The sequence below is a fragment of the Pavona decussata genome, unplaced genomic scaffold, assembly GCF_977016875.1.
Source record: "Pavona decussata unplaced genomic scaffold, jaPavDecu1.1 SCAFFOLD_92, whole genome shotgun sequence".
Taxonomy (NCBI): Eukaryota; Metazoa; Cnidaria; class Anthozoa; order Scleractinia; family Agariciidae; genus Pavona; species Pavona decussata.
Genome location: NW_028145509.1, coordinates 2,707,035 through 2,729,982, shown reverse-complemented (window position 1 = coordinate 2,729,982; position 22,948 = coordinate 2,707,035). Strand labels below are relative to the sequence as shown.

Genomic DNA, 22,948 nt, shown 5'->3' with positions numbered 1-22,948 from the left:
TAATGGATGGTTGTGCAATGGATGGTCAGGCAATGGATGATAACGCAATGGATGATCACGTAGCGAACACACAACCTCAGAGAATCACAACAACCGCCAGTTCTGAAACGAAAGGACACGTCTTACAGCAAACCGCAACTGCACTCGCAGCAAATCAAGATGGGTCGAAATCCACAAAGGTGCCTGAAAATATTGTACGACTGTGGAAGCCAACGTTCGTATGTAACGGATAGTCTCAAGTCTAGGCTTAGCCTGAAACCCGCAAAGACGGAAACTCTTCACCTCAACACATTTGGAGAAAGGAACGTTCGAAAACAGAAATGCGATGTTGTAACTTTGCATCTTGAGAGCTGCAACGACGAGATTGTGAAGGTTTCTGTCCTTAGTTTTCCTGCCACTCCCGACAAGAGTAGACGCAAGCAGCTACCCGCATTTGCAAGGACTGCAATTAGCGGACTGCTCCGATTCCCAAGATTCGATTGATGTCCTTATTGGATCTGACCATCACTGGGACTTCTTAACTAATGAAATCGTGCGCAGAGACTTTGTTCATACTGCGATCAATAGCAAGTTCTGATGGCCTACGGAGTTCGCTACTAGTTCTGAAACGACTGTGACAAACCTGATCATATCGGGAAACAGCAATGATTTGTTGGACCATACCCAAGACCCCCTCGTTGACACTTTGAAGCAGTTCTGGGAAACTGAATCTATCGGAATAAAAGGAGAATTGGAATGCAAACAGTCAAGCGATTGTTTCAACGATAATGTGCGATTTAACGGTGAACGTTACGAAGTGGAACTCCCGTGGAAGGAGAATAGTCCTGTCATATCGAGTGATTACGAACTGTGTGTTAACTGTCTCAAATCTCTGCAACGAAGATTGTTGAAGGACCCAGAGTTAATTCCGGAATACGATCGAATCATTGAAGATCAAATCAGCCAGGGATTTGTGGAAAAGGTCCCCGCAGAGCAAGGCGAAGTCAACGAAATCGAAACTATGCATTATTTACCGCACCATGGTGTGATCCGAAGAGATCGAGAAACGACTAAATGACGGATCAGTTAACCCACCTAGGCGCAATCACTCCTTGAACGATTGTCTTCAAACTGGCTCTAATTATAAACTGCAGTTGTTTGACACTCTTGTTAAATTTCGCTGGCACAAAATTGGTCTGACAGTCGATATCGAGAAGACATTTCTGATGGTTGGAATAAACGAAACCGACAAGGACATGCTGAGATTCTTTTGGTTTAAGGATCCTGGCGACCTGAAATCCGAAATTGAACATTCGAGATTTACGAGACTGTTGTTTGGACTGAGGCCATCGCCAGCTATTTTTACAATCGACGATTCAACACCATTTAGACGCGCAACTATCAGAAGAGTTCAAGATGGAATTGATCGAGCGGTTAAAGAATTTCCATGTATGTGGATGATCTCGTTACCGGCGAAGCAAATGACGATAAGGTGTTGGATTTGTACTCGAAGTCCAAATCAATTATGCAGCGAGGCGGATTCAATTTGTGAAAATGGAACACTAAATCGACCGTTGTACGAGAGGCAATCAACCGATCAACTGAGGGAGTGACGACCCATCTGTATCCGAAGGCATGAAGTCCGTCACCGAAGAAGATGAATCCCATGCAAAGCCCACAACAGGACTACTAGTCAATGACGACAAGACCGCTGACAGCAATATTGTCGAGGTGTTTGGCTCAATTTGGAATATTGCAACCGATGAGTCCACGTTCGACTTGTATGTTCTTTCAGACAAGATCTTGTCAGATCACAGGGTCCAGAGGAGTTCAATTCGATCATATAAAACACGCTAATCCGTTCGTTTTACATTGCGTTACGATTGCGTTACAAAAATTATTTACCGCCGGCCAAATAACTGTGGGCTCGGAAGTTTGCTTAGCTCGAATAACACTAAAGAATACGGAAAGGGAGGAAACCGATTTAGGTTTATTTTTTCGAATCACCATAACTCGGGCGAAATTCAATTAAAAAGCTTCATTTTTCGTATCTGAGCTAGGATTTCTATATTCTAACCAAACATCGCGAAAATTCCGTCGAAACATTCGATAAACCTACATTTTCGGCAAGCGAAATTTACGGCTTGAACGCATTGCTTTTGTACAATGTGCACGGCAACACCTGCTGACGGAAATGACGTATCCAATCTCATTACCAGAGCCCGCATAACCCTTATCCAGCGATCAGGTCCTATGCGCATGCCCTAAAGTTTGTTGATCCTGTTTTTTTGCCCGTGCTTTGCTCTGTTGCCGTTGCATACGTCTTGAGATTGGATCTTCATCCATTCAAAATACTGATCTGTTTGGTCCGACAACTGCCAACCGAGCTCAGCAGTGAATTTTTGCAGGCCTTCCCATCTTATAACATCAGCTGAGTGCGACTGCTGGGGATCGCTCGAGTTCGACTTTACAACTGGATACAGCCACGATCGGCAACCGTTGACTCTCCTCTGTACTCTAGTCGCACCTGGAAATACCTCCTTTAAGATCACTCCCATTTCAGATGCTGGTAAATCTATATTTTCCTTCTCCAGACAGTTGTTTTTGTAGTCCTCTAGAATGGCTTTCATCGGCGTGAAGGACTGGTAATCTCTTATGTAATTAATCGAAAGCCTAGCTGCAGATAAAGTTGACATGGCCGTTTTTAAAAATCTAAAGAAATCAATGCGCGTTCAAACATTTCATAATCTTTCCATTTAGAAACGAAAGTGCGCTTTTCCCTGCCAGATAATTTAGCTTGTTTCCTCTCTGGCGGATTTTCTTGTAGTGGAGCGGATCTTTTCGATAAATAATTCTCCATGGTTAAATCTCCCTCTACAGCTGATATTTTGATTTTTGAATTAGTAACGGTTGATTGTACTTCCGTTTCCGGTAACTGTTCACTTCCGTCACCAGGTCATGCGGTACACATCGAACGAGTCACGTGGTACAAGTTTCCTCCCTTTTCCTTTTTTCTTCTCGGCACTTCGTGCCTCATTCGGAAAGCTTCGCTTTCCGAAATATAATTGCGCCCGCGAGTTGTTGTTTGCGGTTTACGAAGTAAAGAAAAACATGGCGAAGATCAGTTAAACGGCTCGATCGAAAGGATATGGCAATTAGATTAAGGATTTTATTGTACAAAGCCAGGATTTAGTTTAAAAGGTAAGACGTTCAAAGCGTGTTTTAAATGATCGAATTGAACTCCTCTGGACCCTGTGGTTAGATCTTTTTTTTTTCATTCATTATTGTATGGTGTAATGAAATTTATTTGCTGTAATTGTAAAGCGCGATTGGACATCGCTGGAAATCGCACTATATAAATAAAGTATTATTATTGTTATTATTATTATTATTATTATTATTATTATTATTATTATTATTATTATTATTATTAAGCTAGGCTGCTTCCGACTACAAAGCGATCGTTGCTGAAGATCTCGGCTACAAATATTTGATCCGCTTGGGCTGTTGAGCCCATTAACTATACAGTGGAAGGTCTTATTTAACTGCGTGCAGTTAATCATTTTCATGTAGCTATAGTGCATTAACTTCGGACTTTGCCGGAGTACAATTGTGCAATCTGCTTTACCCACTAATTTTTAAAATATTACTCACGTTACTTGCGATATATTTCGTGACTATTCATTTAATTAATTTCTTAGTTAATGTTCTAACATGCGATATTTTACGTGTACGTCACGCACATCAGTGCTTATTTCCCGACAGAAACTGTGTACTGGGTCGATTCAACAAAACAAAACAAAAGAGAAACAACAACAACAACAACAACAAAAACAGTAAGAAAAGAGTTTTATATGTATGCCTGTCTCATTCACTGAATAATACATCACACATTTATTCACCAGGTTGAAAATATTCCATCACATTTATTGTATTGCGCATATGCCACACATGAAATTCCAATCTTAGCAATATGCAGGATGTTTGCCTCATGAACCCAGTTTAATTAATGGCCATAGCTCCCACGAGTCTCCTGTAGCTTCAGTAGAGCATCCGAACAGGCTCGACTCCTGAAAGGACCAGTCGGATTTCTTTTTTCTGAGTATGCCTCTGTCATTCACTGAATAATACACCATTTACAAGAACAGTAGTACGATAATTCCTCAAAATTCCCTTCAAACTCCTACACAAAAGTGGAAAAGTGAAATCAGTTGTCTGTGCACAAAAAATTATTGAAAAGATTCTTCGAAGTAATAACTGGGCTGTTTTCGATGTTAGTGAAACTATTGTCAAAAGAATGGTCTGAAGTAACAATAACATGAAAGACCTTGAAGTTAAAGCGCAGTGCGTTAATATCGAAACTGCAGAGCTGACCTGAGTTTGGTGTTCATTTACTTGAGGTGTCCGTAAGCGGAGATTCAACTGTTTGTTAATATGATAGCTTTCAAAATAGCGAAGTAAATACATGCCGTGCAACAGAGATTTTTCTCAGAACAAATTATAGATAAATAAATGAATGATATTAATAGTTAACCGAATCAGAAATGGATAGCTGCACTCACATAACTTCCTTTGGGAACGTCACCGAATAATGTTTCATCATTGAGTAAAATTTATTTGCAGTGTGGATCCCATTGTCTTGTTTTCCTGCTCATTGATTTGTCGACATTCAAAGCTTTTCACTTCAGCTCTTCTACGGCTAGCAATGGTGTCTGATCGTGCCCTCGGTGAAATTGTGTTCTGTCCCTCATTGTATCTGAGCTTACTCTCCTCGATCCTCTGTCCAAATTTGCAGCTAAGCATTCCTCGAAATTCTCTCCTAAACATAGGATTCATTCCTGCATAAATGAATGGATTGATGGTGTTAGATAAACTCAACGAGAAGAAGCACAACAGTTGAACATTTCTTGGTATGTTATCAACTTCAACGAAACGAGTCAATGTGGTGATGACCCAGGCAGGCATCCAGGAAAACATGAATGCAAAAACCACAACAAACAAAGATCTACTTAGTCGAATTTCATGTACGCTGATTGCTGTATTTCGTCCGTGTGAGTGAAGACCTTGCGCCATTTGCATGTTGTGATCTCGAACCTTTTTGGCAACTTTGATGTAGCTGAATATCGTCACGGCCAATGGAAGGAGGAAAAAGAGACCAACTACGACGAAGAAATGTAGCATGGTTCCAAATTGGCTCAAATGCTTGTTTAAGCACCCTGCATACCCTGGAACGAAGTGAAATCCCTGCAAACCAGTTAGACTGGTAATCAAGATATAGCAAATCACAAACGCCCATGCAGAGCCCAGTACAATTCGAGATTTTGTTTTCGAGAAAAATCGTTCATATTGTTCATTCGACTTGCACATCCTCACATATCTGTTGACGGCTGTTAAGCCCATAGTTACAGGCGAGACGAAAACCACAAAAAGGCTGAAATACGCGTGCATTTGACAAGTTGTTTCTCCGAAAGGCCATCGGCTTGAGATAAGTACTCCTGCTACAAGGGGCATGACGAAAATGGCAGCTATTAAATCACTTATAGCCAAGGCGATGATGTAAAGATTTGTGGTTGTACGAAGTTGCGAATTCCTGTAAACCGAGAGACAAACTAGGATGTTGCCAAGGAGAGATAAGATATTTAAAAGAATCATCGAACCAGCTTCTACGATTTTTAAAACTGTACTTCGCAGTTCTAGATCAGCCATCATATTAAAATGCACTGAATTTCAAGTTATTACTTTTAAAACGTCCTCCTGTTTCTGAAGCGTTTTTGTTCAATGCGTTTCCTTATACTCACTTTTGAACGTTTTAACAAGCAATTTGTTTTTGTCAATGCCAAAAGACCAATCGTTTAGTGTATCTAGAATGTGAAAAGTGATTCCCGATTATTTATTCAGAATTATATATTATCTGAGTAATGCGTGTCATTTGTCTAAGATAAATCCTTCCTTTGGGTAATTTCAAATATTGGATTTTGAATGTACTTCTTTCGTCGTTTTTTTTTTTTTTTTTAAGCGGCCTACTCGGGAAAGTGACCCATTTCGTAATAAATCATGGCAAAATATAATATATCGAGGCGAAATATCGTCCGTTTCTTCTTTCAGTCTGTTGTTTCAACAGCGGCTTGCACGGAAAAATAGCACTTGTGAAAGCAAATGTGAACATCATATTTTTGCTTTCTTAATTTTTCTTTTAATACTGGGTGGACTTTTCATGTTTTTAGAGATCAATAATGACAAGAAATACACCAATCCCCCTTCTAGAACGTTTTAGAAAGCAATTTGTTTCTGTCAATGTAAAAGACTAATCGTTCAGTATATCTAGATTGTGAAAGGTAATTGCCGATTATTTATCCGCAATTAGGTGTCATATCAGTGGACCACTTGTGTAAGATACGGAGTTCATTTGGGTAACTTCAAATATTGGATTTTGAATGCAGTTCTTTCATTAACTTTTTTTTTTAAAGCGGCCTACTCGGCAAAATGACACACTTCGCAATATCCGCCAGGTGTATACTATTATTTCCTGATTTATTTACCTCTTTTACGAACACATTAAAAATATATCTAGCTTGTGGAGTGATTCCTAGTTATTTATTCACAGTTATGTATCATGTCAGCAATATGGATCATTTGTGTAAGATAACAATTTCCTTAAGGTGATTTCAAATATTTGATTTTCAATGAACTTCTTTCATTCAGTTTTTTTTAAAGCGGCCTACTTGGCAAAATGACACATTTCGCAATATCCGACAGGTGTTTACTTTTATTTCAGGATTTTTTTGCCTCTTTTACGAACACATTAAAACTATATCTAGATTGTGAAAAGTGATTCCCGATTATTTATTCACAGTTATGTATCATGTCAGTCAAAACGATGACCGATCATTTGTGCAAGATAAGGCCTTCCTTCGGGTGATTTCAAATATTGGATTTTGAATGAACTTCTTTTATTAATTATTATTATTATTATTACTTTTTAAACGCCCTAATCAGGAAAATGGCCCATTTCGTAATAAATCCTGGCAAAATAAATATATCGAGACGAAAAATCGTCCGTTTCTGAAAAAAATAGGTTTTTTGGTCAAATTTTGGCAACATTGCAACTCCACCAGGTGTATATTATTTCGGGATTTGTTTACCGCTTTAACGGTCACATTAAAAAATATATCAAGGTACACGTAAGGATTATTTCATGATATATATATGAAAAAAGTTTGGAGTGAATCAATGCGAGGGAAAACGCAACCGCTTCAGTATATATTTTTTCATTTTTCCGGGGGGAGGGGGGATAGGGTACTTTAGGTGTTCATAACCTTTATGACATTTTAGCGAACAACGCCAAGGTTTGTGACTTTTATTAAAATATCTCTGGTAACAATTTGGTATCTGACATGACTTGATGCTTCCAGCAGGGAACGAGATTTTGACAGCCACAATTTGCAGATTTTGGCTTTGCTACCTTTTCGCGTAAGATTTTAAGTTTATCTTCATACCTTTTACATTTTTTTAGCCTTTTAGGTGTTGTTTTATTGGTTTTGTCAACATTTTGAGTCAAATTGGGTGGTTTTATTTAGATTTAGAGAATTCGAGATATTAAACTTGGCAAAACCAATATGGCGGCTGAGAAAAATATGACGTCATCGTCGTACTTTGAAAACTTGACAGGAAATAGCTTTGAACCTAAAAAAGTTGTATTAAAAATATCCTTGGCATATGTTTGTTTTTGCATATAAAATTTGGGAGAATTATCGAAGCGTTTTGAAAAGCAGTCCCATGAAATTAGATTGAGTAATATCCTGGTTTCCGAAGATTGTTGCCGTGACCTAGCCTCCCACGCAGACGTTCTTAGGGGTTCGTCACGCGTTCCTGCCCCACGAACGAGGAAAGCGTGACGAACCCCTAAGAACGTCTGCGTGGGAGGCTAGTGGTGACCAGGAGCCTTATTTTGTGACATTTAAATGATACTTGTCTTCCTCGGCTTAAAAATCTAATTTGGAAGATAACATTAGGAGGACCACCAGCTTCAATTAAACGTTTTAGTTATAAAACTTGCTGTTGACGAAAATCAATGGGTAACAATGCTAATTCCAAGACAAGGAAATTCAAGTGACTGAAAATACTCCCTTTCAGTTATAAGGGTTCTCAAAGAGGTACAACATTTAAAATAATGTTCAACTATTTCCAAATTGGACGGCGATTTAAGCATACATTTTAGGTTTATTTGGGATTCCCTCATTTCAACTATTTTTGGTATAGTGCGTCGAACAGTCATTAAGCGAAATATAATTTCACAGTAATTCTTAATTTGTATATGTCCAGCCAACACGTTGGACAAACTATCTTAAAGGGGAAGTATCACGAGAATTGGGTATTACATCAAAACTCCAAAACATTTATTCGTCAACAAAATCCTAACAGCATTGCTCAAATTTGTTGTAGATTGTCACGCTAGTGTACTAAGACTATCGATGAGTGTCTTTCGCCACAGACAAACTGGGTTAGAATAGACTGCAACTTGAAAAAAGCTAGGCTAACTATTTTCAAGTTCTCGCGTTTTCGTTTCCAAAATACAGTAGATGAGGTCATATGTTGTTCGTTTCAAGAATTCAGTTGATTTTTTTTTCTTGATGTTCAAGAATTATTTTGTAACTAAATGGAGATGTTGTCGCACCATTTTAACCACAAATGGTCAAAATCTCCGTGATACTTCTCCTTTAAGGAACAATTTTTTCTTGAACCAAGCAAGTGACGTCAAATGCTAGGCCTGTTAAACAACTGATTTCCGCCGTAACGAACAGTTTGTTTAAGGCTCGCGCTCACTTGCACTCTTCACTCACAATTCGCGCATAAAAATCAGAGTAATCTAGGTTTCTTCACGCGCCTTGACACCTTTTACAGCCTTTTGTTCTAAGTTGGGTTAGTTTCAGCTAGATTTAGTTCATTAGTTAAATTGAAATCTGTTTCGATAGAAACTTTGTTTGAATCAAGTTAGTTTGATCTGACGACAACAAAACAAAACAAAAAACCATCAAAGAAAAACAAAATTCTATATACTGTATAATAATAGTACGAAAAACTTTGCAAATTCTCTGCAAAATTTCAGCTTAAAACTCGTGGGCACATGTTCAACAATATAACAGTAGAGTGAAATCCGTTGTCTTTGAACAAAAAAAAATATTGGACGGCTTCCACTAGGCATGTTAAAAGTGTTTTCATTAACCATATGGTGAGACTATTGTCAAAAGAATGCCACAAAAACGAAAATTTATTAATAACTCAAGCGACCTTCAATTTAAATTGCGTCGTGTTAATCCTAATTTAACGAGTATACCATTTGATTACTTTGTAATATCGTGGCTGACGAATTACGCTCAAAATCGGCCTTTTTTGATGTGTTTAATGTATCTAGAAACGTTGCCATAGCAATTTTGTAATTTCGAAATTAACGCTGAAATGTGATGCCAATGTGAGGGAGTAATTTTTCAGCCATGTCACATGTATTCTTAGATAAGTTGCAGGGATCTCAGATTGGTTATCATTTAACTGATAAAATACCTACAAAATTGCACAGTATTTACATGCCGTGCAACAGCGATTTTTCAAATAGATGAATAAAGGAAATATCTTAATAATTTTCCGGATGAAACACGGATACGTGCGCTCATGTAACTTCCTTAGGGAAAGTCACCTAATAATGTTTAATCGCTGAGTAAAATTACTTGAGAATTTATATATATTATTTACAGTGTTTGTTATTCACACAGCCTTAGCTCATCGATCCCATTGTTTAATTTTTGTGCTCGTTGGTTTAACGACATTCAAATATTTCCACTTCAGCTCTTCTACGACTAGCAATGGTATCTGATTGTGCCATCGATGAAATTGTGTTCTGTTCTTCATTGGACGTGTGCTGACTCTCCTCGATCCTCTCTCCAAACTTGCAGCCGAGTATTCTTTGAAATTCCCTCCTAAACAGAGGATTCATTCCTGCATAAATGAATGGATTGATGGTGTTAGATAAACTCAAGCAGAAGGCGCACAACAGTTGAACATTTCTTGGTATACTACCTCGTGCGAGGAAACGAGACAAAATGGTGATGACCCAGGCAGGCATCCAGCACAACATGAATGCAAAAACCACAACAAACAGAGATCTGCTCAGTCGAATTTCGTTTACGCTGATTGATGTATTTCGCCCTTGCGTGTGAAGTCTCTGTGCAATTTTCATGGTGTGATCTCGAATCTTTTTGGCAACTTTGATGTAGCTGAATATCGTCACAGCCAATGGAAGGAGAAAAAAAAGACCAACTACAACGAAGTAGTGAAGCATGAGTCCAAATTTGCTCAAATGTTTGTTTAAGCACGCTGCATACCCTGAAACGAAGTGAAATCCCTGCAAACCAGTAAGACTCGGAATCAAGACATAGCAAATCACAAACGCCCATGCAGAGCCCAGTACAATACGAGATTTTGTTTTCGAGAAAAATCGTTCATATTGTTCATTGGACTTGCAAATCCTGACATATCTGTTGACGGCTGTTAACCCCATAGTTACAGGTGAGACGTAAACCACAAAAAGGCTGAAATACGCGTGCATTTGACAAGCTGTTTCTCCGAAAGGCCATCCGCCTGAGATAAGTACTCCTGCTACAAGAGGCATGACGAAAATGGCGGCTATTAAATCACTTATAGCCAAGGCGATGATGTAAAGATTTGTAGTTGTACGAAGTCGCGAATTCCTGTAAACCGAGAGACAAACTAGGATGTTGCCAAGGAGAGATAAGAAATTTAAAAGAATTATCGAACCAGCTTCAACGATTTTCAGAGTTGTGCTACGCGATTCTAGCTCAGCTGTCATTGTGAATGAAAGTTTCTAGTTTTCACTTTTAGAACGTTCGCTACTGAAGCAGTTCAGTGTCTTTTATCGAATTCCGTAATTGATCTCTTTCCTGAGCAGGTTACCACCTAAAGATCAAAACCGCATGTTTTCTTCAACCCAATTTCCACTTTTTCGTTAGGATGATGTTTTTTCGATCTCGCGGAAAACTCCTTATGTAGTTCACCACTGAGGGAAAACGGGAGGTCTCCGTGCTAAAACGGGTTTTAAGCGAATTCGAAACAGAGGCTGCTTAAATTGTGAAGTTCACCTGCTTTCAATTGTTTTAATTTACAGTTGGACTTAACATTTTAACATACTAATGCACTTAATGGCTTCAATTGTTCCCTGCTACTAGAATGGTTTTTAAGCGTTCTAAGCGAATTCGAAACAGAGGCGGACTAATTTTTCACGTTCACTGCCTTCGCTTGTGTTCTAATTTACAGGTGTGCTAACCATTTGAATATATATTGATCCATTTTATTGCTTCAATTGTTCCCTGCTACAAAAAGAATTCTTAAGCGTTTTAGGCGAATCGAAAAAGAGGCGGCCTAAATTTTCACGTTCACTGTCTTCGTTTGTGTTTTAATTTACAGGTGCGCTTACCATTCGTTTGCCTTTTTAATTTACAGATAAGCTAAATATTTAAAATTGCTGATGCCTGTAATTGCTTCAATTGTTCCATGCCAGCGAAGGAAATGACAGCTCCTCTACGATTGGATAAGATCCAAATATTTGTATTGATTTTCTGGAGATGTGATTACAAGTAACAGGTTGGAGCAAGTGTTAACATAATATTTTACCTTTTTTAATTTTGGTTTTAATATGAAGCGTACGTTTCAAGTTCATAAGATCGGTAATGGAAAGACATAAAGTACCACCTATGTCTTGTGTTTTGTTTTTGAACAGCAGCCCACCATTAAAAAAAAACAAAACAAAACAAACAACAACAACGACAAAAAAAAAAAAAACCAAAAAACAAAACAAACAAACAAAAAAGCAAAACAAAAAACAAACAAACAAACAAACAAAATGACACAGTTCCCGATAAATCCTGAGAAAATAAATACATTGAGGGGACACATGTCCGCCGTGATATCGCAACTCGTCAAGTTGTGTAATTTTTATACGCCTGAGATTTGTATGCCTCTTTTCCTGTCAGAATAACAGATAAAAAAAATTATCCTAAGGTAACGACGATTTATTTCATCAGCTATTAACGGATTTAAGGGGAAACTCTTTACGCTATTCGTTGACCTGATGTTTCCAGCCGGGCAACAAAATTTTGACAACTGTTTTGACAGTGTTGGGAGATCGAAAAATACAACATGGCGGATCCGAGATGGAGGATGCGCAGAACAAATAACCTAAGTCGCACGCCATAAGAGGTCATCGTCGCACTTTGGGGACCTCAAAGGAAACAGGCCGAATAGCGTTAAGCAGGACTTTCCTGAACACTGAAGTAGTCCTGACACTTATACTGTGAATAGGGGCCTAAGTTTGACAGTGTTTGGTTTTGGATATAAAAACTTTGGGATATTTAAACAAGCTTGTTTAAAAATGTTTACAAGAGCGCCATGGAATTTGAGTACCTGTTTGTTGTAACCAGATGCCTTGTCTTACTTAACTTTCTCGGTTGAAAAATCTAATTTGGAAGACAGACCAAGGGGAACATAAGTTTCAATTAAACGTTTTAGCGATAAAACTTGCTGTGTACGGAAATCGAGGGGCATCAACGCTAATTCCCAGATTACCAAACGGGATATTTTCAGTCAGGCTTGCAAAAAGCCACGTAAATTGAAATAGCTATATGCTGAATCCCACTATTTTATCGGGTAATTTTACTGGTTTTTAATTTAATTTAATTATTGATAATATTGTAATGAGCTTTTGAGTATTTTGTATAGAAAAAAGCGCAATATAAGTATTAAATATTATTATTATTATTATTATTATTATTATTATTATTATTATTATTATTCACGTATGAAAAATGTCACCCTGCAGTACATGGCGAGATTGTAACTTATTTCTAAATAAGATGGGTGGGAATATCAAAATCTGAAACTAAGCAGTATTGCAGGAGGCTTTCACCGTCAAACGTCCGGTGAAATAGGCTCTTTTTGAGTTGCGTTACGTAAAAGCAATCCCTGAGTAATTACTCTGGCCAGTAACAGCAGAGGTGGACAGCAAAATCAACCAATCAGAACTCGAAGCAAATACATGTAATTGGTGTAAAGCGAGGGAAAACGCGTGCGAGTGAGTCATAATTGGTTTGGTTTTGTTTCTCAACTGTTATTAAAGAAAAGTGACACGAATTTTGCTTATCAATCACACGGGGAAGAAAGGCAAAATCAAAGCAAACCCAAAATTGCATTCGACAGTCAACTGCAAAGCGCTCTCCATAAAACTTGATCGCATTTTACTATTTTGGTAATATGTCATAAGTTGGACACTAGGCCACACTTAGAAGTATTGTATCAATATTACTCCAAGCTTTTACTGACCTTCGTTGTATATTTGTATTTGTTGTTTTTTTTATTCTTGTATATGCTTATTCAGGACTTTTTTGTCATTTCTTTTTTTACTTTAAGAAATTTTGTACATATCTTTATTTCCCAGGGCCCCTATGGATACCAGCCTCGTAGCTGAATGGGCTACCCTGATTAAAAGTTCAAAATACTTAATTATGACATCCAGAAGTAGACTACTCTACTTCTTTTCTTTGTGACCGCAGAAAATTTATTTATTTTTTCGTTAATTTTTCTGATTGAATGAAATAATGCAGGAACAGTTACATGACTGATAAAATGTCATGGCCACTTACAGTCCGTGTAAGTTTAATTTTATTTTATTTACCTTCGCCATGTACAACGCAAACAAGAGTAATGGACAATATTAACATTAAAAGATAGAAAAATAATGGCTGGGGGGGGGGGGGGGGAATCTACAGCAATAGCCAATTAGCCAATTACAGTGGCCCCCTCCCCTAAAAAAAAAATCTAAGTAAAACTAACTAAAATCTAGAAGCAGTAAGATGGAAACCATGCTAGCCCGCGGCCGCTGTTAGATAGAAAAATAATGGCGGGGGGGGGGGGGGGATGGGGGGACTCTACAGCAATTGCCAATTAGCCAATTACAGTGGTTCGCTCCCCTAAAAAAACTAAGTAAAACTAAATACAATTTAGAAGCAGTAAGATGGAAACCATGCTAGCCCGCGGCCGCTGTTGCACTTAAGACAAATGGGATTTCAAGTACGGGGGTCTTCCGAGTATACCATTTGATTACCATTTAATATCACGGCTGACAAATGACGCTCAAAATCGGTAGTTTTTGACGTGTTTATTGTATCTAGAAACGTTGCCATAGAAATTTTGTAATTTCGAAATTAACGAAGAAATTTCGTGCCAATGTTAAGGAGTAATTTATAAGCCATGCTACATGTATTCTTAAATCAGTTACAGGGATCTCAGATTGGTTATCATTTATTACTTACAAAATTGGGCAGTATTTACATGCCGTGCAACAGCAATTTTTCTCTACTTTCGAACAAATAGATGAACAAATGAATGATATTAATAATTAACCGAATGAATAACAGATACGTGCGCTCATGTAACTTCCTTAGGGAAAGTCACCCAATAATGTTTTATCGCTGAGCAAAATTACTTACGAAGTTATTTACAGTGCTAGTTATTCATACAGCCTTAGCTCATCGATCCCATTGTCTTGTTTTCCTGCTCGTTGATTTGACGACATTCAAAGCTTTCCACTTCAGCTGTTCTACGGCCAGCAACGGTATCTGATTGTGCCATCGATGAAATTGTGTTCTGTCCTTTATTGGGCGTGTCCTGACTCTCCTCGATCCTCTCTCCAAACTTGCAGCCGAGTAATCTTCGAAATTCCCTCCTAAACAGAGGATTCATTCCTGCATAAATGAATGGATTGATGGTGTTAGACAAACTCAAGCAGAAGGCGCACAACAGTTGAACATTTCTTGCTATGCTACCACGTGCAAGGAAACGAGACAAAATGGTGATGACCCAGGCAGGCATCCAGCACAACATGAATGCAAAAACCACAACAAACAGAGATCTGCTCAGTCGAATTTCGTTTACGCTGATTGATGTATTTCGCCCTTGCGTGTGAAGTCTCTGTGCAATTTCCATGGTGTGATCCCGAATCTTTTTGGCAACTTTGATGTAGCTGAATATCGTCACAGCCAATGGAAGGAGAAAAAAGAGCCCAACTACGACGAAGTAGTGAAGCGTGAGTCCAAATTTGCTCAAATGTTTGTTTAAGCACGCTGCATACCCTGGGACGAAGTGAAATCCCTGCAAACCAGTTAGACTGGTAATCAAGATATAGAAAATCACAGACGCCCATGCAGAGCCCAGTACAATACGAGATTTTGTTTTCGAGAAAAATCGTTCATATTGTTCATTCGACTTGCAAATCCTGACATATCTGTTGACGGCTGTTAAGCCCATAGTTACAGGCGAGACGTAAACCACAAAAAGGCTGAAATACGCGTGCATTTGGCAAGCTGTTTCTCCGAAAGGCCACCGGCTTGAGATAAGTACTCCTGCTATGAGAGGCATGACGAAAATAGCGGCTATTAAATCGCTGACAGCCAAGGCGATGATGTAAAGATTTGTGGTTGTACGAAGTCGCGAATTCCTGTAAACCGAAAGACAAACTAGGATGTTGCCAAGGAGAGATAAGATATTTAAAAGAATTATCGAACCAGCTTCTACGATTTTCACAGCTGTGCTACGCGATTCTAGCCCAGCTGTCATTCTGAATGACAGTTTCTAGTTTTCACTTTTAGAACGTTCGCTACTGAAGCGTTTTCAGTCGAATGTCCTTTTTATATAGAATTTCGTAATTGATCTCTTCTCTGAGCTGGTTATAACCTTAACATCAAAACCGCATGTTTTCCTCAACCCAATTTCCACTTCTTAGGATGATGTCTTTTCGATCTCGCGGAGAACTCCTGATCTAGTTCACCACTGAGGGAAAACGGGACGTCTCCGTGCTGAAACGGCTTTAAGCGTTTTTAGTGAATTCGAATCAGAGGCTGCTTAAATTGTGAAGTTCACCTGCCTTTAACTGTGTTTTAATTTACAGTTGGACTTAATATTTTAACATACTAATGCAGTTAATGGCTTCAATTGTTCCCTGCTACTAAAATGGTTTTAAGCGTTCTAAGCGAATTCGAAACGGAGCGGGACTAAATTTTCACGTTCACTGCCTTAGTTTGTGTTCTAATTTACAGGTGCGCTCACTATTTTAATATATTGATGTATTTTTTTGCTTCAATTGTTCCCTGCTACTAAAACAATTCTTAAGCGTTTTAAGGGAATTCGAAACAGAGGCGGCCTAAATTTTCATGTTCACTTCGTTTGTTTGTGTTCTAATTTACAGATGCGCTAATCATTTAAATACATTGATGCATTTTATTGCTCCAATTGTTCCGAGCTACTACAACTAAGAATTGAAAACAGTGGCTACCTAAATTGTCAAGTTCACCTGCCTTCGTTTGTCTTTTTAATTTACAGATGCGTAAAATTGCTTCCATTGTTCAATGTCAGCAAAGGAAATGACAGGTCCACTACGATTGGATAAGATCCAAATATTTGTATTGATTTTCTCGAGATGTGATTTCAAGTAACGCGTTGGAGCAAGTTTAATATAATATTTTTAATTACCTTTTTTAACTTTGCTTTTAACACGAAGGGTACGTACGTTTCAAGTTCATAAGCATTTATTTAAAATTGTGAAAGCTGGTATGATCTCAGTTATAAGTCTCATTTCTCTAAGAGAGAGCCTTCGTTTGGGTATCTTCAAATATTGGATTTTGATTGTACTTCTTTCATTGTTTTTTTTTTTTTGAACAGCAGCCCACCATTTGAAAATATGGCACAGTTCGCGTTAAATCCTGAGGAAATAAATGTATTGAGGGGACACATGTCCGCCGTGATATCGCAACTCGTCAAGGTGTGTAATTTTTATACGCCTGAGATTTGTATTCCTCTTTTCCTGTCAGAATAACAGATAAAAATAATTATCACAAGGTAACGACGATTTATTTCATGAGCTATAAACGGATTTGAAGTACAACAGAGTTAAGGGGAAACTCTTTACGCTATTCGTTGACCTGATGTTCCTAGCCGCGCGGGCAACAAAATTTTGATAACTGTTTTGACAGTGTTCTGCGAGATTTAGGAGATCGAAATATCCAACATGGTGGATTCGAGATGGAGGATGTGTAGAACAAATAACCTAAGTCGAACGCCATAAGAAGTCATCGTTGCACTTTGGGACCTCAAAGGAAACAGGGCGAATAGCGTTAAGCGGGCTTTTCCTGAACACTGAAGTAGTCCCGACTCTTGATTCTGTGAATAGGAGCCCAAGTTTGACAGTGTTTGCTTTTGATATAAAATTTGGAATGTACACAACAGCGCCATAGAATTTGAGTACATGTACCTGTTTGTTGTAATCAGATGCCTTATCTTACTTGACTTTCGAGGCTGAAAGATCTAATTTGGAAGACAGACCAAGGGGAGCATAAGTTTCAATTAAGCGTTTTAGCAGTAAAACTTGCTGTGTACGGAAATCGAGGGGCATCAACGCTAATTCCCACATTACCAAAGGGGATATTTTCAGTCAGGCTTGCAAAAAGCCACGTAAATTGAAATAGCTCTATGCTAAATCCCACTATTCACATATGAAAAATGTCACTCTGCAGTACATGGCGAGATTGTAACTTATTTCCAAATAAGATAGGCGAAGATATCAAAATCTGAGACTAAACAGTATTGCAGGAGGCTTTCACCGTCAAACGTCCGGTGATATAGGCTCCTTTTGAGTAGCGTCATGTAAAAGCAATCCCTGAGTAATTACTCTGGCCAGAAACAGCAGAGGTAGACAGCGCAATCAACCAATCAGAACTCGAAGCAAATACATGTAATCGGCGTCAAGCGAGGGAGAACGCGTGCGAGTGAGTCATAATTGGTTTGGTTTTGCTTCTCAATGGTTATTAAAGAAAGGGATACGAATTTTGCTTACCAACCACACGGGGAAGAAAGGCAAAATCAAACGAAAACCCAAATTACATTCGACAGTCAACTGAAGAGCGCTCTCTATAAAAATTGATCGCATTTTACTATTCTAGTAATATGTCATAAGTTGGACACTAGGCCACACTTATAAGTATTGTATCAAAATTACTCCAAGCTTTTACTGACCTTTGTTGTATTGTTTTAAATCTTGTTTATGTCTATTCAGGACTTTTTTTTTTATTTCTTCTTTTAATTTAAGAATTTTTTTACATATCTTTATTTTCCAGCGCTCCTATGGACACCAGCCTCGTAGCTGAATGGGCTACCCTGGTTAAATAACGTTAATTACTTACTTGGTAGCTTACTGGAATGGTACGAAGGTGTGAACCGGAAGTTCAAAATACTTAATTATGATATCGAGAAGTAGACCATCCTATTTCCTTTCTTCGTGACCGCAGAAAATTTTATATTCGTTAATTTTTCTGATTGTATGAAATAATGCAGGAACAGTTACATGAATGATAAAATGTCATGGCCACTTACAGTCCGTGTAAGTTTAATTTTATTTTATTTACCTTCGCCATGTACAAAACAAACGAGAGTAATGGATAATAATAACATTATAAGATAAAAAAAAAATGGCGGGGGGGGGGGGGGGGGACTCTACAGCAATAGCCAATTAGCCAATTACAGTGGTCCCCTCCCCTAAAAAAACTAAGTAAAACTAAATACAATTTAGAAGCAGTTAGATGGAAACCGTGCTAGCCCGCGACCGCTGTTACACTTAAGACAAATGAGATTCCAAGTACGGGGGTTTTCCGAGTATACCATTTGATTAACATTTAATATCACGACTGACGAATGACGCTCAAAATCGGTAGTTTTTGACGTGTTTATTGTATCTAAAAACGTTGCCATAGCAATTTTGTAATTTCGAAATTAACGAAGAAATTTCGTGCCAATGTTAAGGAGTAATTTTTAAGCCATGCTACATGTATTCTTAAATAAGTTGCAGGGATCTCAGATTGGTTATCATTTAATACTTACAAAAATGCGCAGTATTTATATGCCGTGCAACAGCAATTTTTCTCTACTTTCGAACAAATAGATAAACAAATGAATGATATTAATAATTAACCAAATGAATAACAGATACGTGCGCTCATGTAACTTCCTTAGGGAAAGTCATGTTTTACCGCTGAGTAAAATTACTTAGGAATTTATTTACAATGTTAGTTATTCATACAGCCTTAGCTCATCGATCCCATTGTCTTGTTTTCCTGCTCGTTGATTTGACGACATTCAAAGCTTTCCACTTCAGCTCTTCTACGGCCAGCAACGGTATCTGATTCTGCCATCGATGAAATTGTGTTCTGTCCTTTACTGGGCGTGTGCTGACTCTCCTCGATCCTCTCTCCAAACTTGCAGCCGAGTAATCTTCGAAACTCCCTCCTAAACAGAGGATTCATTCCTGCATAAATGAATGGATTGATGGTGTTAGACAAACTCAAACAGAAGGCGCACAACAGTTGAACATTTCTTGCTATGCTACCACGTGCGAGGAAACGAGACAAAATAGTGATGACCCAGGCAGGCATCCAGCACAACATGAATGCAAAAACCACAACAAACAGAGATCTGCTCAGTCGAATTTCGTTTACGCTGATTGCTGTATTTCGCCCTTGCGTGTGAAGTCTCTGTGCAATTTCCATGGTGTGATCCCGAATCTTTTTGGCAACTTTGATGTAGCTGAATATTGTCACAGCCAATGGAAGGAGAAAAAAGAGACCAACTACGACGAAGTAGTGAAGCGTGAGTCCAAATTTGCTCAAATGTTTGTTTAAGCACGCTGCATACCCTGGGACGAAGTGAAATCCCTGCAAACCGGTTAGACTGGTAATCAAGATATAGCAAATCACAAAAGCCCATGCAGAGCCCAGTACAATACGAGATTTTGTTTTGGAGAAAAATCGTTCATATTGTTCATTCGACTTGCAAATCCTGACATATCTGTTGACGGCTGTTAAGCCCATAGTTACAGGTGAGACGTAAACCACAAAAAGGCTGAAATACGCGTGCATTTGACAAGCTGTTTCTCCGAAAGGCCATCGGCTTGAGATAAGTACTCCTGCTATAAGAGGCATGACGAAAATAGCGGCTATTAAATCGCTGACAGCCAAGGCGATGATGTAAAGATTTGTGGTTGTACGAAGTCGCGAATTCCTGTAAACCGAGAGACAAACTAGGATGTTGCCAAGGAGAGATAAGATATTTAAAAGAAGTATCGAACCAGCTTCTACGATTTTCAGAGCTGTGCTACGCGATTCTAGCCCAGCTGTCATTTTGAATGAAAGTTTCTAGTTTTCACTTTTAGAACGTTCGCTACTGAAGCGTTTTCAGTTGAATGTCCTTTTTATATAGAATTTCGTAATTGATCTCTTCTCTGATCTGGTTATAACCTAAACATCAAAACCGCATGTTTTCTTCAACCCAATTTCCACTTCTTAGTTAGGATGATGTCTTTTCGATCTCGCGGAGAACTCCTGATCTAGTTCACCACTGAAGGAAAACGGGACGTCTCCGTGCTGAAACGGCCTTAAGCGTTTTAAGTGAATTCGAATCAGAGGCTGCTTAAATTGTGAAGTTCACCTGCCTTTAACTGTGTTTTAATTTACAATTGGACTTAATATTTTAACATACTAATGCAGTTAATGGCTTCAATTGTTCCCTGCTACTAAAATAGTTTTAAGCGTTCTAAGCGAATTCGAAACGGGGGCGGACTAAATTTTCACGTTCACTGTCTTAGTTTGTGTTCTAATTTACAGGTGCGCTCACTATTTTAATATATTGACATATTTTTTTGCTTAAATTGTTCCCTGCTACTAAAAGAATTCTTAAGCGTTTTAAGGGAATTCGAAACAGAGGCGGCCTAAATTTTCATGTTCACTTCGTTTGTTTGTGTTCTAATTTACAGATGCGCTAACCATTTAAATACATTGATGCATTTTATTGCTCCAATTGTTCCGTGCTACTACAACTAAGAATTGAAAACAGTGGCTACCTAAATTGCCAAGTTCACCTGCCTTCGTTTGTCTTTTTAATTTACAGATGCCTTAAATTGCTTCAATTGTTCAATGTCAGCGAAGGAAATGACAGGTCCACTACGATTGGATAAGATCCAAATATTTGTCTTGATTTTCTCGAGATGTGATTTCAAGTAACGCGTTGGAGCAAGTTTAATATAATATTTTTAATTACCTTTTTTTAACTTTGCTTTTAACATGAAGGGTACGTACGTTTCAAGTTCATAAGATCGGTAATGAAAAGACACTTATTTTTGGTTTTACTACGCCGGTGTTTTTCAATGCTGCAAGAAACAAAGAGTTTATTGCATTTATTTAAAATTGTGAAAGCTAGTATGATCTCAGTTATAAGTCTCATTTCTCTAAGAGAAAGCCTTTGTTTGGGTATCTTCAAATATTGGATTTTGATTGTACTTCTTTCATTGTTTTTTTTTTTTTTGAACAGCAGCCCACCATTTGAAAATATGGCACAGTTCGCGTTAAATCCTGAGGAAATAAATGTATTGAGGGGACACATGTCCGCCGTGATATCGCAACTCGTCAAGGTGTGTAATTTTTATACGCCTCAGATTTATATTCCTCTTTTCCTGTCAGAATAACAGATAAAAATAATTATCACAAGGTAACAACGATTTATTTCATGAGCTATAAACGGATTTGAAGTACAACAACGTTAAGGTGAAACTCTTTACGCTATTCGTTGACCTGATGTTCCTAGCCGCGCGGGCAACAAAATTTTGATAACTGCTTTGACAGTGTTCTGCGAGATTTAGGAGATCGAAATATCCAACATGGCGGATTCGAGATGGAGGATGTGTAGAACAAATAACCTAAGTCGGACGCCATAAGAAGTCATCGTTGCACTTTGGGACCTCAAAGGAAACAGGCCGAATAGCGTTAAGCAGGCTTTTCCTGAACACTGAAGTAGTCCCGACTCTTGATTCTGTGAATAGGAGACCACGTTTGAGAGTGTTTGGTTTTGATATAAAATTTGGAATGTACACAACAGCGCCATAGAATTTGAGTACATGTACCTGTTTGTTGTAACCAGATGTCTTATCTTACTTGACTTTCGAGGCTGAAAGATCTAATTTGGAAGACAGACCAAGGGGAACATAAGTTTCAATTAAACGTTTTAGCAGTAAAACTTGCTGTGTACGGAAATCGAGGGGCATCAACGCTAATTCCCACATTACCAAAGGGGATATTTTCAGTCAGGCTTGCAAAAAGCCACGTAAATTGAAATAGCTATATGCTGAATCCCACTATTCACATATGAAAAATGTCACTCTGCTGTACATGGCGAGATTGTAACTTATTTCCAAATAAGATAGGCGAAGATATCAAAATCTGAGACTAGACAGCATTGCAGGAGGCTTTCACCGTCAAACCTCCGGTGAAATAGGCTCTTTTTGAGTTGCGTTACGTAAAAGCAATCCCTGAGTAATTACTCTGGCAAGTAACAGGAGAGGTAGACAGCGCAATCAACCAATCAGAACTCGAAGTAAATACATTTAACTGGCGTAAAGCGCAGAAAAAACGCGTACAAGTAAGTCATAATTGGCTTGGTTTTGCTTCTCAATGGTTATTAAAGAAAGGGATACGAATTTTGCTGACTAATCACACGGGGAAGAAAGGCAAAATCAAAGCAAAACCCAAATTGCATTCGACAGTCAACTGAAAAGCGCTCTCCATAAAACTTGATCGCATTTTACGATTTTGATAATATGTCTTAAGTTGGCCACACTTATAAGTATTCTATCAAAATTACTCCAAGCTTTTATTGACCTTCGTTGTATACACTGTATTTGCATTTGTTTTTTTTTATCTTGTATATGCCTATTCAGGACTTTTTTGTCATTTCTTTTTTTACTTTAAGAAATTTTGTACATATCTTTATTTCCCAGGGCCCCTATGGATACCAGCCTCGTAGCTGAATGGGC

The 22,948-nt window shown here is 38.3% G+C and overlaps 4 protein-coding genes across 4 annotated transcripts; all 4 read right to left on the bottom strand.

The window, feature by feature from the left end:
* Positions 1 to 4,280: 4,280 nt before the first annotated feature.
* LOC146473870 (melatonin receptor type 1B-A-like) lies at positions 4,281 to 6,436 on the bottom strand. Its single transcript, XM_085117900.1, has one exon. The coding sequence runs from the start codon at positions 5,686 to 5,688 to the stop codon at positions 4,579 to 4,581; it is 1,110 nt and encodes a 369-aa protein (XP_084974026.1). The 5' UTR covers positions 5,689 to 6,436; the 3' UTR covers positions 4,281 to 4,578.
* Positions 6,437 to 8,391: 1,955 nt separating this feature from the next.
* LOC146473868 (melatonin receptor type 1B-A-like) lies at positions 8,392 to 15,657 on the bottom strand. Its single transcript, XM_085117901.1, has 2 exons — positions 14,351 to 15,657; positions 8,392 to 9,537 (listed from the first exon to the last, which is right to left on the bottom strand). The coding sequence occupies exon 1, from the start codon at positions 15,655 to 15,657 to the stop codon at positions 14,566 to 14,568; it is 1,092 nt and encodes a 363-aa protein (XP_084974027.1). The 3' UTR covers positions 8,392 to 9,537; positions 14,351 to 14,565.
* LOC146473869 (melatonin receptor type 1B-A-like) lies at positions 9,531 to 11,955 on the bottom strand. Its single transcript, XM_085117907.1, has 2 exons — positions 10,051 to 11,955; positions 9,531 to 9,969 (listed from the first exon to the last, which is right to left on the bottom strand). Exons 1-2 carry the CDS (start codon positions 10,838 to 10,840, stop codon positions 9,791 to 9,793), a joined length of 969 nt encoding a protein of 322 aa, XP_084974033.1. The 5' UTR covers positions 10,841 to 11,955; the 3' UTR covers positions 9,531 to 9,790.
* Positions 15,658 to 19,137: 3,480 nt separating the features above from the next.
* Positions 19,138 to 20,553, bottom strand: LOC146473867 (melatonin receptor type 1B-A-like). The gene has a single exon (XM_085117902.1). It carries the CDS (start codon positions 20,262 to 20,264, stop codon positions 19,173 to 19,175), a length of 1,092 nt encoding a protein of 363 aa, XP_084974028.1. The 5' UTR covers positions 20,265 to 20,553; the 3' UTR covers positions 19,138 to 19,172.
* Positions 20,554 to 22,948: the final 2,395 nt, after the last annotated feature.